The sequence below is a fragment of the Salmo salar genome, chromosome 12 (assembly GCF_965601325.2).
Source record: "Salmo salar chromosome 12, fSalSal1, whole genome shotgun sequence".
Lineage (NCBI taxonomy): Eukaryota > Metazoa > Chordata > Actinopteri > Salmoniformes > Salmonidae > Salmo > Salmo salar.
Window position 1 is genome coordinate 4,295,284 of NC_138302.1, and position 19,703 is coordinate 4,314,986.

The window sequence follows — 19,703 nt, forward strand, 5'->3', positions numbered from 1 at the left end:
GGAAATGTTTAATTTATATTCCTAAAACTTAAGTTGAAAATTATGCTGTCGTTGCTTCCTTTTTGACAAGACATTTTGATAAATACCCCCGTGTCAAAACACACTTTTAACGTGTCCACAGGGCTGGGTTAAGAAATTGCTGCTCAAACTACAGTATACCTGTAACGGCTGTCGTCGGATTTAGACCAAAATGCAGCGGGGAAATGTGCACTCATCTTCTTTATTATTATAATCGGACAAGAAGGAGAACCAAAATAAACACGTACACAAAGAAACCACAACAACTATTCACATGCTGGTAAGTGTCACGTCCTGGCCAGTATAAGGGTTAATTGTCATTTTAGTTTGGTCAGGACGTGGCAGAGGGTATTTGTTTTATGTGGTTCAGGGTGGTGTGTTAGTTAGGAGGGCGTTTGATTTATTATTTCCGGGTTTTGAGTTATGGTCTATGTTGATGATTTTCTATGTGTAGTCTGGTGGATCTGGTTCTATGTTGAGTTAATTGGGGTGGACTTCCAATTGAAGGCAGCTGTGTGGTGTTGCCTTTGATTGGAAGTCCTATATTAGTTGGGTGTGTTTGTCTGTGTATTTGTGGGAGATTGTTCCGTGTTTAGTGTGTGTAAACCTAACAGGACTGTCAGTGTATCGTGCGTTCGTTTTTGTTATTTTGTATGTTCGTTTTGGAATTTATTAAAAGTTCAAAATGAGCAATCTCAACTCTGCTGCATATTGGTCCTCATTTTCCGATGATGATTTCGCCATATCGTCCTCCGACGAAGAAATCCCTGACAGTAAGGCTATACACAGAACAATCTCCCACAAAGCACTCAACAAAGACATACGTGTGTATATATAGGACTCTCAATCAGAGGCAACTAGAAAACACCTGCCTCCAATTGAGAGTCCAACCCCAATTAACAAAACATAGAAATACAAAAGACTAGACAGAACATAGAAATACACTAACATAGAACAGTGCCCAAAAACCCCCGGAATACATAAATCAAATACCCTACTAAACAAACCACCACCCCGAACCACATAAAACAAATACCCTCTGCTACGTTCTGACCAAACTACAATAACAAATAACCCCTATTACTGGTCAGGGCGTGACAATACCTGTAAGGCATACTGGTAACTACCAGTATGCCTTAACTACCATACTGGTAACTACCAAAATAAAGGAAACACTTGAGTAAACAAGGGATACAAAGTATTCGTTATGGTGTTGGGGGTTGCATTTTCCTGGCATGATTTATGTCCACATAATCTATACCAAAGTGCATTGAAGCTGTTCTGGCAGCTTGTGGTGGCCCAATACCCTTTTTTAAAGACACTTTTTACGTTGGTGTTTCCTTTATTTTTGGCAGATACCTGTATGCGCTTGTGATAAAACTTAATCCACAGCTAAATTGTTTTCTAAACTATTGATCCTTTGCTTGCCTCATTTTTCTCTCTGGTGTATATTGAACATTGAGAGTGGTCTCCTGTGGTTGGATAAAAAACAATTATTATAATAATACAAAATGTATGTATACAAGTATTCAGACCCCTTTTGACTTTTCCCACATTTTATTACCTTACAGCCTTATTCTAAAAAAATATACATTTTCCCATCATCAATCTACACACAATACCCCATAATGACATAACAATAAACCATCATGAAAAAGCAAAAAAACGTTTTTTTGAAATTGTTGGAAATGTATAAAAAAATTAAATAAAGGAAATATTACATTTACATAAAGTATTCAGACCCTTTACTCAGTACTTTGTTGAAGCACCTTTGGCAGTGATTACAGCCTCTAGTCTTCTTGGGTATGATGCCACAAGCTTGGCACACCTGTATTTGGGGAGTTTCTCCCGTTCTTCTCTGCAGATTCTCTCAAACTCTGTCAGGTTGAATGGGGAGCGTTGCTGCACAGCTATTTTCAGGTCTCTCCAGAGATGTTCGATCAAGTTCAAGTCCGGGTTCTGGCTGGGCCACTCAAGGACATTCAGAGACTTGTCCAAAAGCCAATCCTGTGTTGTCTTGACTGTGTGCTTAGGGTCGTTGTCCTGTTGGAAGGTGAACCTTCGCCCCAGTCTGAGGTCCTGAGCACTCTAGAGCAGGTTTTCATCAAGGATCTCGCTGTACTTTGCTCCGTTCATCGTTCCCTTGATCCTGACTAGTCCCCCAGTCCCTGCCCCTGAAAAACATCCCCACAGCATGATGCTGCCACCACCATGCTTCACCGTAGGGATGGTGCCTGGTTTCTTCCAGTCGTGACACTTGGCATTCAGGCCAAAGAGTTAAATCTTGGTTTAATCAGACCAGAGAATCTTATTTATCATGGTCTGAGTCCTTCAGGTGCCTTTTGGCAAACTCCAAGCGGGCTGTTATGTGCCTTTTACTGAGGAGTGGCTTCCGTCACCTCCTTGACCAAGGCCCTTCTCCGCGGGTTTGGCCTTCAAGGAAGAGTCTTGGGGGTTCCATTCAAGAATGATGGAGGCCACTGTGTTCTTGGGGACCTTCAATGCTGCAGAAATGTTTAAGTACCCTTCCCCAGATCTGTGCCTCGACACAATCCTGTCTTGGAGCTCTACAGACAATTCCTTCGATCTCATGGCTTGGTTTTGGCTCTGACATGCACAGTCAACTGTGGGACCTTGTATAGACAAGTGTGTGTGCCTTTCCAAATCATGTCTAATCAATTGAATTTTCCACAGGTGGACTTCAATCAAGTTGTAAAACATCTCAAGGATGATCAGTGGAAACAGGATACATCTGAGCTCAATTTCGAGTCTTATAGCAAAGGGTCCTAATACTAATGTAAATAAGGTTTTTCTATTTTTAATACATTTGCAAACATTTCTAAAAACCTGTTGTCGCTTTGTCATTATGGGGTATTATGACGTCATTATGGGGTATTGTGATGTCAATATGGGGTATTGTGATGTCATTATGGGGTATTGTGATGTCATTATGGGGTATTGTGATGTCATTATGGGGTATTGTGTGTAGGTTGATGAGTGAAAAAAAACAATTGAAACGATTTTAGAATAAGGCTGTAACGTAACGAAATGTAGAAAAAGTCAAAGGGGTCTGAATACTTTCCCGAATGCACTGGGGGCAGTACTCAGTGACATCACTTCCACTTCCTGAAACAGGAAGTACAAATGTACTGTATATATAGGGGCAGTAGTCAGTGACATCACTTCCTGAAACAGGAGGTACAAATGTACTGTATATATAGGGGCAGTACCCAGTGACATCACTTCCTGAAACAGGAAGTACAAATGTACATAGAGCCATGACTACACTCTATTTCACATCAGGTAATTTATACAGGTAGAATCACATTTTAAAAACAGATACAAATACACCTTATGGAACAGTGGGGACTGTGAAGAGACACACACACAGGTACAGACACACACTTACATTGTAATATTGTTGTATGGTGGTATTATACATTATGTATTGTAGATATGCAGTGGTGTAATAATGTTATATGATGTATTGTTTTATATGTAATGTTAAGTGCCTTAATGTGTTTGGACCCCAGGAAGAGTAGCTGCTGCCTTGGCAGGAACTAATGGGGATCCATTACATTTTACATTTTAGTCATTTAGCAGACGCTCTTATCCAGAGCGACTTACAGTAGTGAATGCATACATTTCATTTTTTTCATTCCATACATTTTTTTTTTTTTTCGTACTTGGCCCCCCGTGGGAATCGAACCCACAACCCTGGCGTTGCAAACACCATGCTCTACCAACTGAGCTAATAAACAAATATAAAGAGTAGCTGCTGCCTTGGCAGGAACTAATGGGGATCCATAATAAACCCCAGGAAGAGTAGCTGCTGCCTTGGCGGGAACTAATGGGGATCCATAATAAACCCCAGGAAGAGTAGCTGCTGCCTTGGCAGGAACTAATGGGGATCCATAATAAACCCCAGGAAGAGTAGCTGCTGACTTGGCAGGAACTAATGGGGATCCATAATAAACCCCAGGAAGAGTAGATGCTGACTTGGCAGGAACTAATGGGGATCCATAATAAACCCCAGGAAGAGTAGCTGCTGACTTGGCAGGAACTAATGGGGATCCATAATAAACCCCAGGAAGAGTAGCTGCTGACTTGGCAGGAACTAATGGGGATCCATAATAAACCCCAGGAAGAGTAGCTGCTGCCTTGGCAGGAACTAATGGGGATCCATAATAAACCCCAGGAAGAGTAGATGCTGTCTTGGCAGGAACTAATGGGGATCCATAATAAACCCCAGGAAGAGTAGCTGCTGACTTGGCAGGAACTAATGGGGATCCATAATAAACCCCAGGAAGAGTAGCTGCTGACTTGGCAGGAACTAATGGGGATCCATAATAAACCCCAGGAAGAGTAGCTGCTGCCTTGGCAGGAACTAATGGGGATCCATAATAAACCCCAGGAAGAGTAGATGCTGACTTGGCAGGAACTAATGGGGATCCATAATAAACCCCAGGAAGAGTAGATGCTGACTTGGCAGGAACTAATGGGGATCCATAATAAACTCCAGGAAGAGTAGCTGCTGCCTTGGCAGGAACTAATGGGGATCCTTAATAAACCCCAGGAAGAGTAGCTTCTGCCTTGGCAGGAACTAATGGGGATCCATAATAAACCCAGCAACCCCATAATGCACTGTAATGAACGTCTACTATTTGCGTTCCACGTTTGATTTTTATTCTGATAAAAATAAGTTGTATTAAATCAAATGCTTTTTTTTTTTACAATCAGCATCTGTGTTTTCTTTCTCTGACATGAATAATAATATATAATAATAATATAATATATAATACATCTGGTAACATTGATGAGCATAGCAAGTGAATGTTCTTCATGTCAACAACTGTTATCAGAGAGGTCATCACATTTTCATACACCTTTAGTTTGAAGACTAGTACACAAATTAATTCAATGAAACAAAACAACTAAAATTGACTAGTTTTTTTTTCTTTTTCTCAAGGTTAGAATCAAGAAATACACATTTAAAAAAAAAAATCTATTTAATAAAATCTACAACTTTCCAAGTCATATCATGAACATCTGAGGGGGGGTCATACTTGTATTCAATCAAATCCAAATCCATAATGAAAATAAAAATACACATTTTAAAATTATAAATCTGATTTTAGACATGGATCATTTCTTGAGAGGAAAACAACTAAAGTAGGCCTATTTTATTTTAGTAATATTTTTATACAAACATGATTTCACATGGCATCAACAACATTCTCATAGTGGAACATAGGAAAGGCTTTTCTCCTGTGTGTTCCCCTCAGGTGTTTTCAGGCATCAACAACATTCTCAGTCAAAAAACTTGACAGAAAACAGCATCTATATTGTCCTGTGTCCTAGAAAATGTCTTTCCACAATTAGGTTCCCTAACTGACTGTACCTCATTCCACACTGGGAATCTATTCCACCAGTCCAAAGCCTCGAACCGGGATCTCTAGTGGCACAGCTAAGACTACGATGCAGTGCCTTAGACCACTGCGCCACTCGCGAGGCCGTATTTTCTGATTGTTTAATCAGAGATCTTTTACCAGAGGATCTCTTGCCACATTGATTTCTCTCCTGTGTGTCCGCTGGTGTATAATCAGACTGCTAGATGTAACAAAACTCTTCCCACATTGAGCACAGCTATAAGGTTTCTCTCCTGTGTGTGTTCTCCGGTGTATAGTCAGACGGCTAGAAGTAACAAAACTCTTCCCACATTGATCACAGCTATAAGGTTTCTCTCCTGTGTGTGTTCTCTGGTGCACTATCAGGCAGCTTGAGTGAGTAAAACTCTTCCCACATTGATCACAGCTATAAGGTTTCTCTACTGTGTGTGTTCTCTGGTGTGATTTTAAATGTCCTGACTTAAGAAAATGCTTTCCGCAGTCAGAGCAGTGGTACGGTTTCTCTCCTGTGTGCGTTCTCTGGTGTATAGTCAACTGACTAGATGTTGTGAAACTCTTCCCACATTGATTACAGCTATAAGGTTTTTCTCCTGTGTGGATTCTCTCATGTCTTTTAAGATCTGCCGAAGAGGTAAATCTCTTCCCACAGTCAGAGCAGTGGTAAGGTTTCTCTCCTGTGTGAATTCTCAGGTGTACTTTTAGTGAATCTGATCTTGAGTAACTCTTCCCACAGTCAGGGCAGTGGTGAGATTTCTTCCCTGTGGGTCTCTGCTGGGGTTTCTTGAGGTTTTCTGATCTGGAGAGACTCTTCTCTGCCTCGTCAGCATCATGATGTTGTTGAGGCTCCCCAGAGGATCCACTATAGTCCCGTCTCTCTCCTGTGTGAACAACAAAGTAAGACAGATGGTTAAAGTCCCACAACAGCGGTAATCCACTGTTTATTTGAGGTAAAAGGTGATGCCCAGAGCAGGAAGTTGTACAACAATTGACGTCTGAAATTAATGTTTAAAATGTTTTTGCAAACTTATTTCACAATTGTCTTAATATGACAGTCGAGTGTGCAATAATAGCTATATTTTGTTTAAAAACAATTCCACTTTGTAGTAAAAGTGATGATTGTAGTTAGTGGTAACTAGAAATTGTAGGCGAGAAATAAGTTATTGAAGTTGTTGAAATCCTAAGCAGTGTGCCAGACGACTTATGGTCTGTGTTTGCTAAAATAGCTGCACGAAAGCAATGTGCCCGCAATTCGGTTGTAGAAACTCCTCCATGCTAATGAGGAAACCGTTAGTTACGGATGTAGTAAAGCATTTCACTGTAAGGTCTATAGCTGTTGTATTCGGCGCACGTGACAAATAAACTTTGATTTGATAGTAAACTCAGCAAAAAAAAGAAACGTCCCCTTTTCAGGACCCTGTCTTTCAAAGATAATTCGTAAAAATCCAAATAACTTCACAGATCTTCATTGTAAAGGGTTTAAACACTGTTTCCCATGCTTGTTGAATGAACCACAATTAATGAACATGCACCTGTGGAACGGTCGTTAAGACACTAACAGCTTACAGACGGCAGGCAACTTAGGACACTAAAAGAGGCCTTTCTACTGACTCTGAAAAACACCAAAAGAAAGATGCCCAGGGTCCCTGCTCATCTGCGTGAACGTGCCTTAGGCATGCTGCAAGGAGGCATGAGGATTGCAGATGTGGCCAGGGCAATAAATGGCAATGTCCTTACTGTGAGAGACTACAGGGAGACAGGACGGACAGCTGATCGTCTTCGCAGTGGCAGACCACGTGTAACAACACCTGCACAGGATCGGTACATCCGAACATCACACCTGCGGGACAGGTACAGGATGGCAACAACAACTGCCCGAGTTACACCAGGAATGCACAATCCCTCCATCAGTGCTCAGACTGTCCGCGATAGGCTGAGAGAGGCTGGACTGAGGGCTTGTAGGCCTGTTGTAAGGGAGGTCCTCACCAGACATCACCGGCAACGACGTCGCCTATGGGCACAAACCCACCGTCGCTGGACCAGACAGGACTGGCAAAACGTGCTCTTCACTGACGAGTCGCGGTTTTGTCTCACCAGGGGTGATGGTCAGATTCACGTTTATCATCGAAGGAATGAGTGTTACACCGAGGCCTGTACTCTGGAGCGGGATCGATTTGGAGGTGGAGGGTCCGTCATGGTCTGGGGCGGTGTGTCACAGCATCATCGGACTGAGCTTGTTGTCATTGCAGGCAATCTCAACGCTGTGCGTTAAAGGGAAGACATCCTCCTCCCTCATGTGGTACCCTTCCTGCAGGCTCATCCTGACATGACCCTCCAGCATGACAATGCCACCAGCAATACTGCTTGTTTTGTGCGTGATTTCCTGCAAGACAGGAATGTCAGTGTTCTGCCATGGCCAGCGAAGAGCCCGGATCTCAATCCCATTGAGCACGTCTGGGACCTGTTGGATCGGAGGGTGAGGACTAGGGCCATCCCCCCCAGAAATGTCAGGGAACTTGCAGGTGCCTTGGTGGAAGAACTGGCAAATCGGGTGCAGTCCATGAGGAGGAGATGCACTGCAGTACTTAATGCAGCTGGTGGCCACACCAGATACTGACTGTTACTTTTGATTTTGACCCCCCCCCCCCCTTTGTTCAGGGACACATTATTCCATTTCTGTTAGTCACATGTCTGTGGAACTTGTTCAGTTTATGTCTCAGTTGTTGAATCTTGTTATGTTCATACAAATATTTACACATGTTAAGTTTGCTGAAAATAAACGCAGTTGACAGTGAGAGGACGTTTATTTTATATATAGGAGTTTATATCTGCATTATCTACTAATTCACAATGTATTCTGAATATTACAGCACAAGATCAGGAGTGCTTCTCAAGGAAACTCACATTAAGCTCTGTGTCTATTCACTAATTCACCACCATGGGGGAAAACTCAGGGGAGTTCTCATAGGCTGACAGCTAATATAGCCTCCATTTACAGGTTGCTTATAAGTGCATTTCACATTTTACTTTTGGATAATCATTTATTTATTTAACCTTTATTTAACTAGGCAAGTCAGTTAAGGAAAAATTCGTATTTACAATGACGGCCTACCGGGGAACAGTGAGTTAACTGCCTTATTCAGGGGCAGAACGACAGATTTCTTTTTTACCATGTCAGCTCGAGGATTCGATCTAGCAACCTTTCGGTCACTGGCCCCCACGCTCTAACCACTAGGCTACCTGCCGCCTCAATTGTAAGGCTTATTTAAATGTCCCGCTTAATATAATGTTTGTGTCATCGTTGCAAATCAACTGCTTTATACTTTTTTTTAAAACACTTCAAAATCAGTAAAATTCTATTTGGCTGGCTTTTCCATCGGCGTTAGTTTCAAGTGTCAATGTCACGTGGACAAGTACAGTGAAATGACTCTCTCTCAGCTCTAAACCCAACAATGCAATAATCAATAACAATGCAATAATCAATAACAATGCAATAACAATGAAATAACAATGCAATAAATCAATAACAATGCAATAAATCAATAACAATGCAATAAATCAACAACAATGCAATAAATCAATAACAATGCAATAAATCAACAACAATGCAATAATCAACCACAATGTAATAATCAATAACAATGCAATAATCAATAACAATGCAATAATCAATAACAATGCAATAATCAATAACAATGCAATACATCAATAATCAATAACAATGCAATAATCATCAACAATGCAATAATCAACAACAATGTAATAATCAATAACAATGTAATAATCAATAACAATGCAATACATCAATAACAATGTAATAATCAATAACAATGTAATAATCAACAACAATGTAATAATCAACAACAATGTAATAATCAATAACAATGCAATAATCAATAACAATGCAATAATCAATAACAATGCAATAAATCAATAACAATGTAATAATCAATAACAATGTAATAATCAACAACAATGTAATAATCAATAACAATGCAATAAATCAATAACAATGTAATAATCAATAACAATGCAATAAATCAATAACAATGTAATAATCAACAACAATGTAATAATCAATAACAATGCAATAAATCAATAACAATGCAATAAATCAATAACAATGTAATAATCAACAACAATGCAATAAATCAATAATCAATAACAATGTAATATTCAACAATGTAATAATCAATAACAATGCAATACATCAATAACAATGTAATAATCAATAACAATGCAATAATCAATAACAATGCAATAATCAATAACAATGTAATAATCAATAACAATATAATACTAGAAAATAAGGTAGAATAAAAACCCAACAGATATAAGAAGACATTAAGTCAGTCAGTAGATATGTATAGGGGGAAGGTGTATATATCCTGTCAGTGTGTAGAGTCCTGTCAGTGTGTAGAGTCCTGTCAGTGTGCGTAGAGTCCTGTCAGTGTGCGTAGAGTCCTGTCAGTGTGCGTAGAGTCCTGTCAGTGTGCGTAGAGTCCTGTCAGAGTGCGTAGAGCCCTGTCAGAGTGCGTAGAGCCCTGTCAGAGTGCGTAGAGTCCTGTCAGAGTGCGTAGAGTCCTGTCAGAGTGCGTAGAGTCCTGTCAGTGTGGTAGAGTCCTGTCAGTGTGTGTAGAGTCCTGTCAGAGTGCGTAGAGTCCTGTCAGAGTGCGTAGAGTCCTGTCAGAGTGCGTAGAGTCCTGTCAGAGTGGTAGAGTCCTGTCAGAGTGCGTAGAGCCCTGTCAGAGTGCGTAGAGTCCTGTCAGAGTGCGTAGAGTCCTGTCAGAGTGTGTAGAGCCCTGTCAGAGTGTGTAGAGTCCTGTCAGTGTGTAGAGTCCTGTCAGAGTGTGTAGAGTCCTGTCAGTGTCTAGAGTCCTGTCAGAGTGTGTAGAGTCCTGTCAGAGTCTGTAGAGCCCTGTCAGAGTGTGTAGAGTCCTGTCAGAGTGCGTAGAGTCCTGTCAGAGTGCGTAGAGTCCTGTCAGAGTGCGTAGAGTCCTGTCAGAGTGTGTAGAGTCCTGTCAGAGTGTGTAGAGTCCTGTCAGCGTGTAGAGTCCTGTCAGCGTGTAGAGTCCTGTCAGCGTGTAGAGTCCTGTCAGTGTGTAGGGTCCTGTCAGTGTGTAGAGTCCTGTCAGAGTCCTGTCAGTGTGCAGAGTCCTGTCAGAGTCCTGTCAGTGTGCAGAGTCCTGTCAGTGTGTAGAGTCCTGTCAGTGTGTAGAGTCCTGTCAGTGTGTAGAGTCCTGTCAGTGTGTAGAGTCCTGTCAGCGTGTAGGGTCCTGTCAGTGTGTAGGGTCCTGTCAGTGTGTAGAGTCCTGTCAGAGTCCTGTCAGTGTGCAGAGTCCTGGCAGAGTCCTGTCAGTGTGCAGAGTCCTGTCAGTGTGTAGAGTCCTGTCAGTGTGCTAGAGTCCTGTCAGTGTGCGTAGAGCCCTGTCAGTGTGCGTAGAGTCCTGTCAGAGTGCGTAGAGCCCTGTCAGAGTGCGTAGAGCCCTGTCAGAGTGCGTAGAGCCCTGTCAGAGTGCGTAGAGTCCTGTCAGAGTGCGTAGAGTCCTGTCAGAGTGCGTAGAGTCCTGTCAGTGTGCGTAGAGTCCTGTCAGTGTGTGTAGAGTCCTGTCAGTGTTTGGAGTCCTGTCAGAGTGCGTAGAGTCCTGTCAGAGTGCGTAGAGTCCTGTCAGAGTGCATAGAGTCCTGTCAGTGTGTAGAGTCCTGTCAGTGTGTAGAGTCCTGTCAGAGTGCGTAGAGTCCTGTCAGAGTGCGTAGAGTCCTGTCAGAGTGTAGAGTCCTGTCAGAGTGCGTAGAGCCCTGTCAGAGTGCGTAGAGTCCTGTCAGAGTGCGTAGAGTCCTGTCAGAGTGTGTAGAGCCCTGTCAGAGTGTATAGAGTCCTGTCAGAGTGTGTAGAGTCCTGTCAGTGTCTAGAGTCCTGTCAGAGTGTGTAGAGTCCTGTCAGAGTCTGTAGAGCCCTGTCAGAGTGTGTAGAGTCCTGTCAGAGTGCGTAGAGTCCTGTCAGAGTGTGTAGAGTCCTGTCAGAGTGTGTAGAGTCCTGTCAGAGTGTGTAGAGTCCTGTCAGTGTGTAGAGTCCTGTCAGCGTGTAGAGTCCTGTCAGCGTGTAGAGTCCTGTCAGTGTGTAGAGTCCTGTCAGTGTGTAGGGTCCTGTCAGTGTGCAGAGTCCTGTCAGAGTCCTGTCAGTGTGCAGAGTCCTGTCAGTGTGCAGAGTCCTGTCAGTGTGTAGAGTCCTGTCAGTGTGTAGAGTCCTGTCAGTGTGTAGAGTCCTGTCAGTGTGTAGGGTCCTGTCAGTGTGTAGAGTCCTGTCAGTGTGTAGAGTCCTGTCAGCGTGTAGGGTCCTGTCAGTGTGTAGGGTCCTGTCAGTGTGTAGAGTCCTGTCAGAGTCCTGTCAGTGTGCAGAGTCCTGTCAGAGTCCTGTCAGTGTGCAGAGTCCTGTCAGTGTGCAGAGTCCTGTCAGTGTGTAGAGTCCTGTCAGTGTGTAGAGTCCTGTCAGGAGAGCCATCGTGTTTGGCTGTTCAGTCAGTGCGTAGAGCTCCTGTCAGTGTGTAGGTCCTGTCGGTGAGAGTCCTGTCAGTGTGTAGAGTCCTGTCAGTGTGTAGGGTCCTGTCAGTGTGTAGAGTCCTGTCAGTGTGTAGAGTCCTGTCAGCGTGTAGGGTCCTGTCAGTGTGTAGTGTAGAGTCCTGTCAGTGTGTAGAGTCCTGTCAGAGTGTGTAGAGTCCTGTCAGTGTGTAGAGTCCTGTCAGAGTCCTGTCAGTGTGTAGAGTCCTGTCAGTGTGTAGAGTCCTGTCAGAGTCCTGTCAGTGTGTAGAGTCCTGTCAGTGTGTAGAGTCCTGTCGAGTGCGTAGAGTCCTGTCAGTGTGTAGAGTCCTGTCAGAGTCCTGTCAGTGTGCAGAGTCCTGTCAGGTGTAGAGTCCTGTCAGTGTGCAGAGTCCTGTCAGTGTGTAGAGTCCTGTCAGTGTGTAGAGTCCTGTCAGAGTGCGTAGAGTCCTGTCAGAGTGTAGAGTCCTGTCAGAGTGCGTAGAGCCCTGTCAGAGTGCGTAGAGTCCTGTCAGAGTGTGTAGAGTCCTGTCAGAGTGCGTAGAGCCCTGTCAGAGTGCGTAGAGCCCTGTCAGAGTGCGTAGAGCCCTGTCAGAGTGCGTAGAGTCCTGTCAGAGTGCGTAGAGCCCTGTCAGAGTGCTGTAGAGCCCTGTCAGAGTGCGTAGAGTCCTGTCAGAGTGCGTAGAGTCCTGTCAGAGTGTGTAGAGTCCTGTCAGAGTGTGTAGAGTCCTGTCAGAGTGTGTAGAGTCCTGTCAGAGTGTGTAGAGTCCTGTCAGCGTGTAGAGTCCTGTCAGCGTGTAGAGTCCTGTCAGTGTGTAGGGTCCTGTCAGTGTGTAGAGTCCTGTCAGTGTGTAGAGTCCTGTCAGGTGTGCAGAGTCCTGTCAGTGTGCAGAGTCCTGTCAGTGTGTAGAGTCCTGTCAGTGTGTAGAGTCCTGTCAGTGTGTAGAGTCCTGTCAGTGTGTAGGGTCCTGTCAGTGTGTAGAGTCCTGTCAGTGTGTAGAGTCCTGTCAGCGTGTAGGGTCCTGTCAGTGTGTAGGGTCCTGTCAGTGTGTAGAGTCCTGTCAGAGTCCTGTCAGTGTGCAGAGTCCTGTCAGAGTCCTGTCAGTGTGCAGAGTCCTGTCAGTGTGCAGAGTCCTGTCAGTGTGTAGAGTCCTGTCAGTGTGTAGAGTCCTGTCAGGAGAGCCATCGTGTTTGGCTGTTCAGTCAGGCTAAGCTCTTTCATCATTATTGTGTAGAGTCCTGTCAGTGTGTAGAGTCCTGTCAGTGTGTAGGGTCCTGTCAGTGTGTAGAGTCCTGTCAGTGTGTAGAGTCCTGTCAGCGTGTAGGGTCCTGTCAGTGTGTAGGGTCCTGTCAGTGTGTAGAGTCCTGTCAGAGTCCTGTCAGTGTGCAGAGTCCTGTCAGAGTCCTGTCAGTGTGTAGAGTCCTGTCAGTGTGTAGAGTCCTGTCAGCGTGTAGGGTCCTGTCAGTGTGTAGGGTCCTGTCAGTGTGTAGAGTCCTGTCAGAGTCCTGTCAGTGTGCAGAGTCCTGTCAGAGTCCTGTCAGTGTGCAGAGTCCTGTCAGTGTGCAGAGTCCTGTCAGTGTGTAGAGTCCTGTGAGGAGAGCCATCGTGTTTGGCTGTTCAGTCAGGCTAAGCTCTTTCATCATTATTGTGTAGAGTCCTGTCAGTGTGTAGGGTCCTGTCAGTGTGTAGAGTCCTGTCAGTGTGTAGAGTCCTGTCAGAGTGTGTAGAGTCCTGTCAGAGTGTGTAGAGTCCTGTCAGCGTGTAGAGTCCTGTCAGCGTGTAGAGTCCTGTCAGTGTGTAGGGTCCTGTCAGTGTGTAGAGTCCTGTCAGAGTCCTGTCAGTGTGCAGAGTCCTGTCAGTGTGCAGAGTCCTGTCAGTGTGTAGAGTCCTGTCAGTGTGTAGAGTCCTGTCAGTGTGTAGAGTCCTGTCAGTGTGTAGAGTCCTGTCAGTGTGTAGAGTCCTGTCAGTGTGTAGAGTCCTGTCAGAGTCCTGTCAGTATGTAGGGTCCTGTCAGTGTGTAGAGTCCTGTCAGAGTCCTGTCAGTGTGTAGAGTCCTGTCAGTGTGTAGGGTCCTTTCAGTGTGTAGGGTCCTGTCAGTGTGTAGGGTCCTGTCAGAGTGCGTAGAGTCCTGTCAGAGTGCGTAGAGTCCCGTCAGTGTGTAGAGTCCTGTCAGTGTGTAGAGTCCTGTCAGAGTGCGTAGAGCCCTGTCAGAGTGCGTAGAGCCCTGTCAGAGTGCGTAGAGCCCTGTCAGAGTGCGTAGAGCCCTGTCAGAGTGCGTAGAGTCCTGTCAGAGTGCGTAGAGTCCTGTCAGAGTGCGTAGAGCCCTGTCAGAGTGCGTAGAGCCCTGTCGGAGTGCGTAGAGCCCTGTCAGAGTGTGTAGAGTCCTGTCAGAGTGCGTAGAGTCCTGTCAGAGTGTGTAGAGTCCTGTCAGAGTGTGTAGAGTCCTGTCAGAGTGTGTAGAGTCCTGTCAGAGTGTGTAGAGTCCTGTCAGTGTGTGTAGAGTCCTGCTTACATTGATTGCATAAAAAACAACATTTGAGAGTGCGCTGACCCTGGTGCTAGAGGGGGTACAGCTGGAGGTTGAATGTTTGAAGGGGTACAGGACTATAACACGTTTTACATTTATATTTACATTTTAGTCATTTAGCAGATGCTCTTATCCAGAGCGACTTACAGTAGTGAATGCATACATTTCATTTCATGCATTTTTATTTTTTTTATACTGTCCCCCCGTGGGAATCGAACCCACAACCCTGGCGTTGCACACACCATGCTGGCGTTGCAAACACCATGCTCTACCAACTGAGCCACTAACACGTTTGGGAACCACTGCTCTAGTCTAAATATGGCATGAATCCACCAAATGTAAACTTCTTCAACACTTTCAAAAAGGTACTTTTATTTTGAAGGCAAACCGCAAAGTCCACTATTGTGCCTAATCCTTATTGTGGCTAGCTTCACAACACATAACCCGGTCCGGTCGAGCCTCACTAGTCAGATGAAGCTAGCCCGGCTGCTTATAACTTTAGCTTTAGGGCAACAGGGTTAAGTAGCTGGCTAGCTATTTATTTTCATGAACTGAAGTTCAATTTCAATAGATGAACAACAAGTAGCTACCTAGCTAATAGTTACAAGGATTCCTAAATCATTGCTAAGAATAATGAAAAATGACTGCAGTTTCTACTGGTCATTGTTTTCAGACTGGTTGTGTTGGTGCTAGCTAGGTACCAGGCTAAAGCTAGCTACCCCAGAAGTTGTGGTCGAACAAATAATCCTTTATTACCAATGCGGTATTGTAAACACATGTTCGTGGCCGGTGTTTGCATGTTTGCAGACTTTTTTTTTGTACAGCTTTGACAGTGCTACTGATAGTAGTAGTGGTGGCGCTTGGCTTGAACGGGCAAATTCAGAACAAACAACATTCTATAATAGAACTGTGTTATACGATGTGTTAAATTAAAAGCTTATTTAACACGTTAAATAGTGTTATTGTCAAATAGTGTTATTTGACGTGTGTATCTTTTTTTGACACGCAAAGACCCAAACGGTGTTCCATAGTATGTCGTGAAGCTAATAGCAGTGACGCTATTACTGTGTAACTCTGGTAGGGCAACATTTGAAAAATAGCGCACTTGGTAGTGTGTACCGGTGCTCACATCTGTAAAATATCTCCTACTTGGTAGTGTTTACCGATGCTCGACCAGTTGGTCGAAAGACATCACCCACAACAGAGAACGGTTTATTATCAAGGGCAATGAATTCCATTATCTTGGCGTTAAATGTATGTCGCCTTTGAGTTGTCTCTCGCTGAAATGTTCTTCCTCTTTCAAATGACCGCTGGACTTGTAGACTGCTCGATCCACACAGCAGACATTGTGGGCTAGGTTAGGAATGCTGTGTTGCACGTGTAGCGCCAAAAAAACATTTACGTGGCGTCATTACGTCATGTACTTACGTTATAGAGGTAAGCACGTCATCTTTGACATCGGTTTTGCACATCGGCGTTAAACTAGACAATGGGCCGATACCGATGTTGCCATTTTTAGTTAATAATCGTCCGATTGCGATACGTTGACAGATATATCATCCCTACTTTATATCTTAATATCACACTCGCTCCAGCAGGCCCTCCAACATGCGCTCCAGCACGCCCTCCAGCACGCCCTCCAACACTCCCTCCAGCACGCGCTCCAGCACGCGCTCCAACACTCCCTCCAACACTCCCTCCAGCACGCCCTCCAACACTCCCTCCAGCACGCTCTCCAGCAGGCCCTCCAACACGCGCTCCAGCACTCCCTCCAGCAGGCCCTCCAGCACGCCCTCCACCACGCCCTCCAACACTCCCTCCAGCACGCCCTCCACCACGCCCTCCACCACGCCCTCCAGCAGGTATATCTCACGGGTCACCCCCAAAAAAGCCAATTCTTCCTTTGGCCGCCTCTCCTTCTCAGTTCTCTGCTGCCAATGACTGGAACGAACTGCAAAAAAAATAATCTCTGAAGCTGGAGACTCATATCTCCCTCACTAGCTTTAAGCACCAGCTGTCAGAGCAGCTCACAGATCACTGCACCTGTACATAGCCCATCTGTAAACAGCCCATCCAATCTACCTACCTCATCCCCATACTGTATTTATTTATCCTGCTTCTTTGCACCCCAGTATCTCTACTTGCACATTCATCTTCTGCACATTCTACCATTCCAGTATTTAATTGCTATATTGTAATTACTTCGCCAACATGGCCTATTTATTGCCTTACCTCCCTTATCTCACCTCATTAGCTTTAAGCACCAGCTGTCAGAGCAGCTCACAGATCACTGCACCTCTACATTGCCCATCTATAAATAGCCCAAACAACTACCTCTTCCCCTACTGTATTTATTTATTTTGCTCCTTTGCACCCCAGTATTTCTACTTTGCACACTCATCTACTGTCAAATCTACCATTCCAGTTTTTTACTTGCTATATTGTATTGACTTCGCCACCATGGACTTTTTTGCCTTTACCTCCCTTATCTCACCTCATTTGCTCACATTGTATATAGACTTATTTTTCTACTGTATTATTGACTGTATGTTTGTTTTACTCCATGTGTTGTTGTCGAACTGCTTTGCTTTATCTTGGCCAGGTCGCAGTTATAAATGAGAACTTGCTCATTTGCTCACATTGTATATAGACTTATTTTTCTACTGTATTATTGACTGTATGTTTGTTTTACTCCATGTGTTGTTGTCGAACTGCTTTGCTTTATCTTGGCCAGGTCGCAGTTATAAATGAGAACTTGTTCTCAACTATCCTACCTGGTTAAATAAAGGTGAAATAAAATAAATAAATAAAAACACATTGAATAACAAATAAAAAAAAAATGATTTATTATTAATGACTTATTAAACAGCTGTAACAAGACGTCCACCACAGGAAATCCTCACTGGCTACGTTATAGAAAGATCTATATATAGATAGCGATTGATTCTTATAGAATATAACTGATAAATGACTTAGTAAACAAAACATCAGGAAACACCGTCTCTTACCATGACAGACTGTTTCTCACCATGACAGACTGACCCTTACCATGACAGACTGACCCTTACCATGACAGACTGTCTCTCACCATGACAGACTGTTTCTCACCATGACAGACTGACCCTCACCATGACAGACTGTCTCTCACCATGACAGACTGTTTCTCACCATGACAGACTGACCCTCACCATGACAGACTGTCTCTCACCATGACAGACTGTCTCTCACCATGACAGACTGTCTCTCACAATGACAGACTGTCTCTCACCATGACAGACTGTTTCTCACCATGACAGACTGACCCTCACCATGACAGACTGTCTCTCACCATGACAGACTGACCCTCACCATGACAGACTGACCCTCACCATGACAGACTGACCCTCACCATGACAGACTGACCCTCACCATGACAGACTGTCTCTCACCATGACAGACTGTCTCTCACCATGACAGACTGTCTCTCACCATGACAGACTGTCTCTCACCATGACAGACTGTCTCTCACAATGACAGACTGTCTCTCACCATGACAGACTGTTTCTCACCATGACAGACTGACCCTCACCATGACAGACTGTCTCTCACCATGACAGACTGACCCTCACCATGACAGACTGACCCTCACCATGACAGACTGACCCTCACCATGACAGACTGACCCTCACCATGACAGACTGTCTCTCACCATGACAGACTGTCTCTCACCATGACAGACTGTCTCTCACCATGACAGACTGTCTCTTACCATGACAGACTGACCCTGACCATGAAAGACTGTCTCTCACAATGACAGACTGACCCTCATTGATGTCAGTTGTTACATTTACATTACATTTTTGTCTATTAGCAGACGCTCTTATCCAGAGCGACTTACAGTAGTGAATGCATACATTTCATACATGTTTTTCCCATACTGGCCCCCCGTGGGAATCGAACCCACAACCCTGGCGTTGCAAACACCATTGCAAACACCATGCTCTACCAACTGAGCCACAGGGAGGCCAGTGTTAAATCCACTTCAAAAATCAGTACAGATTAAAAAGAGGAGAAGACAGGTTAAAGAAGGATTTTTTGTTAATAAAGCCTTGAGACATGGATTGTGTATGTGTGCCATGCAGAGGGTGGAATGGACAAGACAAAAGATTGAAGTTCCTTTGAACGGGGTATTGTAGTAGGTACCAGGAGCATGAGGCATTTATAGTGTGCTTCTGTTATTAAGACGTTACTTACTGGTGTTAATCAGTTCACCAACTTCCTCCTCCTCTTCTTCTTCTTCCAATATAATAGTTATCTCTCCTTCCTCTTCTTCTTTTACTTTAACATCTTCCTCGTCTTTCACTCTGAACGAGTCTTCCTCTTCTTTCACTGAAACGTCTTTCTCTTCTTCTTTCACTGTAACAGCCTCACCCTCTACTTCTTGTTTTACTGTAACATCCTCCTCTTCCTTCTCCTCTTTCACTACAACGTTCAGCCACAGACCCTCTTCCTCCGTCAAGCAGACCTCCTCCTCGTCGTCTTTAACAGGAGAGTAGCTTGGTGAGCTCATGGTCGGGGATGTTAGCTAGCTAGGCTAATGCTAACTTAACCAGCCCGCTAGCTGACTAATAACAACAACACTATATTACATTAAATCGGATAATTAACTAGACGACAGAAGTGGGTTTAAAACACAGTAGCTAATATACACTAAAGCGTCTAAAGAGCTTTATTGGTTCGGCTATTTTGTCTAGCAAGCTACCGAGGTGGCTGACTAACTGTTGCTGATGTTGAAAGAAGCGTTCCGTCCACTACATTATACGTCACACCAACAGCATTACCTTAAATTCCCAGACCGCCATCTGCTGACTGGAGTGGGTAACGCAGTTCAGTAAAATGTTTATTTAATTTTGATGCAAAAAATGAATCACTTTTAACGATGGTTTTTATTTTATTTCAATCATAATATTCTAACATTATATGAAACGATACATAAAGGGTAATTGATTTAAAATGGGCTTTATTAGCATGGAAACAAAGTTGAGAAGACAAAACAACAAAACAACAAACTGAAACATCTAAAATACCTTTCAAGTGTTATATTATCAGTGTTTTAGAAATGTGCAAATAGTTGTAGTACGAATAGTAGGTAGATAAATAAACAGATAAATATAGGTGGTGTTACACTGGGGGGAAATCAAGTAATTGTTCTGTTTGCTAACTTAGTTAGCTAGCT

The 19,703-nt window shown here is 43.9% G+C and overlaps 1 protein-coding gene across 1 annotated transcript; it reads right to left on the reverse strand.

The window, feature by feature from the left end:
* Positions 1-5,008: 5,008 nt before the first annotated feature.
* On the reverse strand, positions 5,009-19,265 carry LOC123725373 (uncharacterized). The gene is made up of 2 exons (XM_045690496.2): positions 18,722-19,265; positions 5,009-6,304 (listed from the first exon to the last, which is right to left on the reverse strand). Exons 1-2 carry the CDS (start codon positions 19,035-19,037, stop codon positions 5,553-5,555), a joined length of 1,068 nt encoding a protein of 355 aa, XP_045546452.2. The 5' UTR covers positions 19,038-19,265; the 3' UTR covers positions 5,009-5,552.
* Positions 19,266-19,703: the final 438 nt, after the last annotated feature.